At 46.6% G+C, this 7,360-nt stretch overlaps 1 protein-coding gene across 1 annotated transcript in view; it reads right to left on the bottom strand.

Annotated features, from left to right (window-relative positions):
* The window catches only part of GRXCR1 (glutaredoxin and cysteine rich domain containing 1), a 100,419-nt gene that overhangs the window by 17,737 nt on the left and 75,322 nt on the right, over positions 1 to 7,360 (bottom strand). The window contains exon 3 of the mRNA XM_019526636.1: positions 3,095 to 3,160. Within this exon, the coding sequence (XP_019382181.1) occupies positions 3,095 to 3,160 (66 nt within the window). The remainder of the gene's footprint in view (positions 1 to 3,094; positions 3,161 to 7,360) is intronic.

Raw genomic sequence — 7,360 nt, 5'->3', positions numbered from 1 at the left:
GTGATGCATCTGTGGCTGCATGACAAGGTGCGGTTAGCCTTACTGACCGCGTCCTCACATTGGTGGCCCATGTTCATTTTGGAATCAATAATGACTCCAAGATCTCTTTCTGCCACTGTGCTTTCGAGAAGGGAGTTCCCCAGCCTATACGTATGCTTCTGGTTCTTACTGCCCAAGTATAGTACCCTGCACTTGTCAGTATTGAATCCCATCGTATTCTCATTCGCCCACCCCTGTAACCTGTCCAGGTCCAGTTGTAGCCTGTCTGTCCCTGGCATGTGGCTTGAACACTGAAGGTAGCCCTATGGGTAGCCCTGGAATACATTAACCATTGCATCTCGTGCAAAACTAAGGAAGTGATACTCCCACTGTACCCTGCGCTGGTTAGACCGCAGCTGGAGTACTGCGTCCAGTTCTGGGCACTGCACTTCAACAAGGACGTGGAAAAGCTTGAGAGGGTTCAGAGAAGAACCACCCTGTCCCAGGGAAATAAGACCAGAGACGCCAGAATGGCCTTCCACAGCAGGACCCAAGGCAGGGGCAACCCGCCCAAAAAAAGAAAGAGCCCTGAGAAGAGGGCATACTTACCTCCGGTAGGGAAGGAAGAGCTGTACCAAAAAGAGCTGCCAGCATGGTTTATCAGCTGCATTTATTGCCAGCTGGCGGTGGCACCAGCAGATGAATCATAAAAACCCACCACCTGGCGGACTTAAAGGCCGGCGGCAGAAGAATGGCAGGAGGGATTGCAGGGATGCCAGAGAGTGAAGCTGCTCCCCGGCCAACATCCCCAGAAGGCATACAGCCCTGGTAGGGGCAGGTAGAGGGGCTGGTAGAGACTCTTTAAGGGTGTCTCATCCAGATTGGAGGAGGGGCATGATGTCAAGGGATCAGAGAGTACCGCAGACATTGGACCTGTGACTGGGGTGGGCAGAAACCCAAGCCCAGATTCTTTCATTATTTTCCTTTCCTTTTACTTTGAATTTTGAAAGACCTGGAGTTGTGACCAAAGAAAAACCCTCCATGAGTCCAGGGTCACGAAGGAAGATTGAGACCAGATGAGCAGGAACCTGGAGGACGGTCATGTGTGAAGGCAGGGAACAATTGTACACCTCTCAGCCGTCTGAGATAGGCAAATTGGGTAACAGGCCGATGACCCACCATCTGGTGATCCCAAGGGTGGTGCATGGCTGGGGTGTAGGGGAGGTGGAGCCCCAAGAACATTTCCAACATATAGTACCCGGAGCAGCGAGAAACCCCGGGAAGGAGCCTCCTCACTGAAAAAAGAGAAGATGAAGTCATGACAGGAGAATGTTTGGGCTTTCCTCAGAGTGGAGCGTGATCTAACAGCTAAGATCCGGGGACATACCCCTCGGCCGGAGATGAGTGAACGCTCGAAGGCCACCCGAAAACGCCTCTACAAGGTCAGACAGGGGCACACCCGTATGATCAGAGACTTGCAATACAAGCCATATGAGGAGAGGCTGAGGGACTTGAGCCTCTTCAGCCTACAGAAGAGAAGGCTGAGAAGGGACTTGGTAGTGGCTTATCACTATATCAGGGGAGTATATCAAGAACTCAGTGGACAGCTGTTCACCGGGGCAGACCAGGAGCAATGCATACAAACTCCTGGAAGACTGCTTCAGGCTTAATTCCAGGAAAAACTCCTTCACAGTCAGGGTGTCCAGACTGTGAAATAAACTCCCTCCCATGGTGATACGGTCACCTACCCTGGAAATCTTCAAAAGGAGACTGGACAGTCACCTCGCTGTGGTCACTTACCCTAGTTGTCTTTTTCTATCCAGTGCAGGGGGACTGGACCCAATGATCTACGAGGTCCCTTCCAACCCCTAACAATCTATGAATCTATTAATTGTTTCTTCCACTGCAAAATTCTTATTTGTCAAAGTGGAAATTTTTCTCAGAAACCGATTAGTCTCACCAGGATGATGTTTTGTGTGTAGAATGGAGTTTTTGGTGAGTGAATAACAAACTCCTCCACCTTCTCTCCCAGAATATCCAGTAGGTTGGTGGTTAGAACAGAGACTAAAAGCCAGATTTCCCGCATCCCAACAATGCCATAATGACTAGGCTATAGAGTTCATTTAAGGCATGGAGGGCACATCTACATGTGCAATTAGTTCGAAGCAATAAACTCTAGTACGTATTGTGCTGTAATTTATTGCTTCTGGGTGTACTGTTTGAATATGTGCCTGGGACAACAGCACATTGAGCCAGGTCAGAGCAGCACCAGCTGGCAGGGGTTTGGGGAGGTCAGCCTAGGGCTGCTCTGACCCAACTCAATGTCCTGCAGAGGGGCTGACTTGGGCACAAGGGTGCTTCACTGCAGGTAGCCAGCAGGCAGCCCCCACACTGCCTGCCCCAGCCAGTCATGTCAACATTTACACATGCAATGCTACACAGTAAAAAACACTGTAGCAGGATAGTACTTGTATTTAAAAGTACAAGTTTATAGTTTACTCCTGCTGCAGAGTTAATTAGTTTACTCCAGCCTAATAGCCCTGTACCTGTAGACATGAGATGTTTACTGCAGAGCCAATTAGCCTACTCCACAGTAAACTTTCATGTAGACGCATTCAGAGAGATTTAGTCTATTCCTTTACCACTGCTACTTAACGTCCATCATATATTGAATAGACATGGTTTGGAGATTTTTTCCTTCGGTTGTATTGTACTGGATGCTGTTTTTTGTTGTTGTTGTTGCTGTTTTAACTGTTGCGTTTGCTGATCCTGACAGAAAATAATTTGCCTTCAGATCAGACACAGACTACTCACAATGGACTTGTTTCATTTCAGATCTTGAAGACTGCACAAATAATTATTACAGAAAATAGTATACTTGGGCTTCTGACTGTCAAATTCTGTATGTGGACTATTGGGTTTGGCTGAGTGGAAATCCAAACTTCTAATGGGGTGGAACATTCACTGGTTTGTAACAGTAAGTAATCATTCATTGTAATCATTTGTTCATTGTAAGCATCAGCTTTAAAAGAAAGAAAGGCAATACTTAGTAAGTGACTATAAACAGTACAACTTCCATTTAAACTTCGTAAATTAATTCCTTAAACATGATTACCTCAATTTTGGTTAAGAGATCCTGAAGCTCCCCTGATTCATTCATTGACAAAATTTTCTCAGCACCCTATTAATGAAAAGAAAACAATAGTAGACTTTATGTTCAGTAACAAGAGTTACCTGAAGATTTGGTTTTGAAAATATAATTAGCTTGAAGATAAAACATAAATCACATGAAGGCTCTTGTTATTAGATGAGTCTTTGGATTGCTAGAATGGCAAACAACATTAGCCAAGTTCCTGCAGAACTAAGTTTTAGTTACTGAACAGCTTCTCTTCTTGTGAATTTTGCCACAACTTTGAATGTCAAGACTGTTTTCACCATATTTTTCAGCATGTACTTCCTGATAGAGTAGAAAATATGTCTTGTTACTATGTCAAAAAATACAATTATATAAATATACAATTCACCAAAGAATGTAACTAAACAATATGAGAGAAACTGTATTTCAACTATTTTGGCAGTTCAGCACTGACTTCAGACATAAAGTGGCTAATGCAGAAGAGAGAGAAAATAAGGGCAATGAAACTACTGTAACAACATTAAAGTCAAACTCAATAGTGAATAATAATAATTTAGTTTGAGTACATTAGGCCTTTGGGGATTTCTGTGATATGAACCAAAGCAGTAATGAAGTAGGTCCTCATTTTTCTCTCTGAAACTAAATGTTCAGAGATTACTGCAAACAAAATGAAAGTGCCAAGGAAGATGAAAAACTTTGTTCTAATCATTGTGGGAGCTATTTGGATGTTTTCCATTTAAATTATATAGCTGTGAATGTGCACAGAAGAATTATGGCAGTACCCATCTCTTACATAGCATTTTTCCTCCATAAGACTCAAATCACTTTGCAAAAGACACATTCGTCATTATACCCATCTTACAGATAAGGGAACAGAGGTACAGAGTCATCCAGTTGGTCAGTGATGGAGCTGGGAATAAAATTCAATTGTCCAGAGCTCCAGTAGACTGCTGTTTTCCCTGGGTTGTACCATCTCTGCTACAGATTGATAATTAAAAGTATTACACTAAACAGTGTCTCATATAAGAAAAGCTTCTGCATAGGCATTCTTATTAACAAACAAAGGAAATACAGACTAAATGAAAGTATAGTAAGGTGGATACATAATTGCTTAGACCACCACACTGAATGAGTATTTATCAATGGCTGAATGTCTCATAAGGAGAAGATATCAAGTGGAGTTTCCCATGGGTCTTTCTTGGTTCTAGTATTAACATTTTCATAAATGATTTGAATGATGGGATTGATTGCGGGCTTAAAAGATCTGTAAAGGTCACTGTGAGGGAGTGAAGAGGCGGGCCGGATCGGAGACTTCCCGCCCTGGCGCAGCAGCGCTGAACTCACTCACATACACCCGAAACGCTGGGCAACCCCTTACCATCTGCAGGTGCGGGGAAGTAGGCGTGGCCCGGGTGGCAAAGACCAGCATAAGAGGGATGCTGGCATCCGGAAGAGGAGAGGCGGAGCCGGGAGGAAGCCAGGTGGCTGCAGCGGCGAGAGGAAGCTGCGGCGAGCGAAGCGAAACTGTCCGGAGGCGCTGTCGAACCTGGTGGGGTAAGCCGAAGCCTCCACAGGGCAGGGAAGCAGGGACGAGTCCCAGCAAAGACCCGGGCTGTGCAGCACGGCTAAGAACGGCGGGACCCGGCAGGAGCCGGGAGCCGTATAATTTGGAATAGAGGGGCACTCTCTACAGGAGAAGAGGCTGCCCAGGGTCTATAAGGACTGAAAGTTGGTAAGAAGCCAGGGAAAAGGACTAAGGAGCCCTGAGAGGGTCCTAGGAAGGAGTGCTCTAGCACCCAACAGCCGGGTAGGAACAATAGGGCACTGAGGGCAGGCTAGCCCAGTGCCCAAATAACCCGGACTGGAAAATCATTGATGGCATAAAACAGAGATCGCAGAGTAAAAGGGAACTACCTACTGACGGGTCCGTGGGCCCGAGACGACGACAGGTCCGGTGGTACGGGTGAGGGTGTAGGGGTGGCGGAGCCCTCACTGACTAGGGACCCCAAGAGTCCCAGAGTCTCACTTTTGGACTGGTACGTGCCGGAGTAAGATCATTGAACCGGAATAACATCAAAGTCGTGGCAGGCGTATCAAGCACGTACAGGCCGAGAGGAGGGACCCGTAGGGATTGGAAGTGCTGTGGGCGAGGCATGAGAGAAGGCGGGTGCGGCATCGGATGTACCCGAGCCCGCACAGTCACCAATACCAAAATTGGATTGAATGGCAGAAACTTGGGAGGGTAGGGCTAGGGCCCAGCATAACCTGGTTGCATTGAAGAAATGATCGAAAATTGTTCAGATGAACTTCAACAAGGACGTATACAAAGTCCTAACTTGGGACAGAATAATTAAATACACTGAAATAACTACAAAGCTAAGTTGCGGTACTTGAGAGAAGGTCCTGGGTGTTACAGTGAATATGCTGAATATGTGACAACAATAAGCTCTTGTTGCAAAAAATAGTCAACCACATATGGGTTGTATTAACAGGAGTGCCACTTGCAAATCCAAGTGATTCTTCTGTTCTATTCAGCCCTGGTGAGGCTTCATCTAAAGTATTGTGTCAAGTTTTGGGCCTCACATTTAAACAAGGATGTGGACTAACTGAAAAAGCTTCAGCAGAGAGGAATACAAATTATTAGAGACCTCAGAACTACGACGTATGAGGAAAGGCAGAAAGAATTAGGATTATTTGATCCAGAGAAAAGACTGAGGGGGCAATTTGATAACAGTTTTCATATACCTGAAAGGCAAGTATAGGGAGGATGGAAATGGACTATTCTCTGTGGCTGTAGGGGACAGGAGAAGGAGTAATGGTCTCAAGCTGCAGCAGATAAAATGTAGTGAGGAGTTTAGGAGGAATTTTCTGATAATGAGAATGGTCAAGCATTGGAACAAACTATCTGGAGAAGTTGTGGGATCTCCATCCATGGATATTTTCAAAAGCAGGTTAGACTTGGCTGGGTTGATTTAGTTAAGCATGATCCTGCCTTGAGCAAGCACCTAAACTATATGATCTCATGAATTCCCTTCCAGCCCTTCTTTCCTATGATTCTGTGCAGATTTGAATGTAATTGTTTTGGTTACAAACACTTTGAGGGACATACACTGGCACCCTGTCTCCAGACATTATTGTCCAAGTGCTTGTGCCCTGCCTTAAAAGCCTCTGAACAGAGAAGAATTTCTCCTGTTTGACTGAGTAGGAAAACAAACTATGTAGATGACAAGCAGATAAATTCTCTGCACACATCATGAGAGTGCACTTCATGCTACCTCCATCAGTATATTTGGGAATGTTATTTGAGGAGGGATAATCCCAGAACAGAAGTAGGTGAGTGGCCAGTAGAGAAGGAAATACATTGAACTGGCAACCTTGGGTGTGAGAAATCTAGATGCACATACAGTCCATTCACTGACTGAAACAGCAAAGTGGTAGCACAGCTGCTTTCATGCCACTAGGCAGATCCTAGTAGTATATCCTCAGCTCTTATAAATTGTTAGGAAGTGATTAGCTGTGTCAATTTGAAGTCAGAGAGAAGGTAGGTCAAGATGGCATGTTAGAGTCTAACTGGTTCAGATTAGAGGTGCACTGATACATCGGTCCAATATCAAATTGGTACTGATATAAAGAAAGCTGACTGGATCAGATATCGGCCCTATGGGGCCGATAATTTGGCTGATAAATACCCGTGCTGTGTGCAGCCACAGTGCAGCATTCAGGCAGCACGGACCACAGCCAGCAGCATGGAGAGCTGCCTCCAGCTGGTAAGTCCAGTGTGGTGGAAGGTGAGGGGGGAGGGAAGGGGCATGGCGGGGCAAATCAACACCCCCCGTGTTGAGGGAGGGGGCAGGGGCTGCTCAGATGGGAGAGAGGAGCCACGGCTCATGGGAGGGGAGGCGGCTGCCACTACTGCTTGCAGCCTGGGAGGGCATGGGGGGTGCCCCCCACCCAGATCTGCATGGGGCAGGGCACACTGAACCCAGGGCTGCACAGGGCTCTTCTCGGTGAGGGCTGGGCTCAGAGTGGGCACCAGTGGCACTGGGAGGATGTTGCATCCACCCCAAATTTAGCTGCCACTCTGCTCCCAGTGCCATTGCTGCCAGCCACCCAGCACAATCTGGGCTCTTCCCGGCACATAGGTAGAGGCAGGGCATTGAACTGGGGCTGTACCGGGCAGGTGGTAGCAGTGGCACTGGGAGCAGAGTAGCAGCAAAATTTGGAGTGGATGCAGCATCCTCCCAG

Source organism: Gavialis gangeticus, unplaced genomic scaffold, assembly GCF_001723915.1.
Source record: "Gavialis gangeticus isolate Ggan-Ray unplaced genomic scaffold, GavGan_comp1, whole genome shotgun sequence".
In the NCBI taxonomy this organism is placed as follows: domain Eukaryota; kingdom Metazoa; phylum Chordata; order Crocodylia; family Gavialidae; genus Gavialis; species Gavialis gangeticus.
The sequence above is the reverse complement of the archived record's forward strand: the minus strand, read 5'-3'. Positions and strand labels throughout refer to the sequence as shown.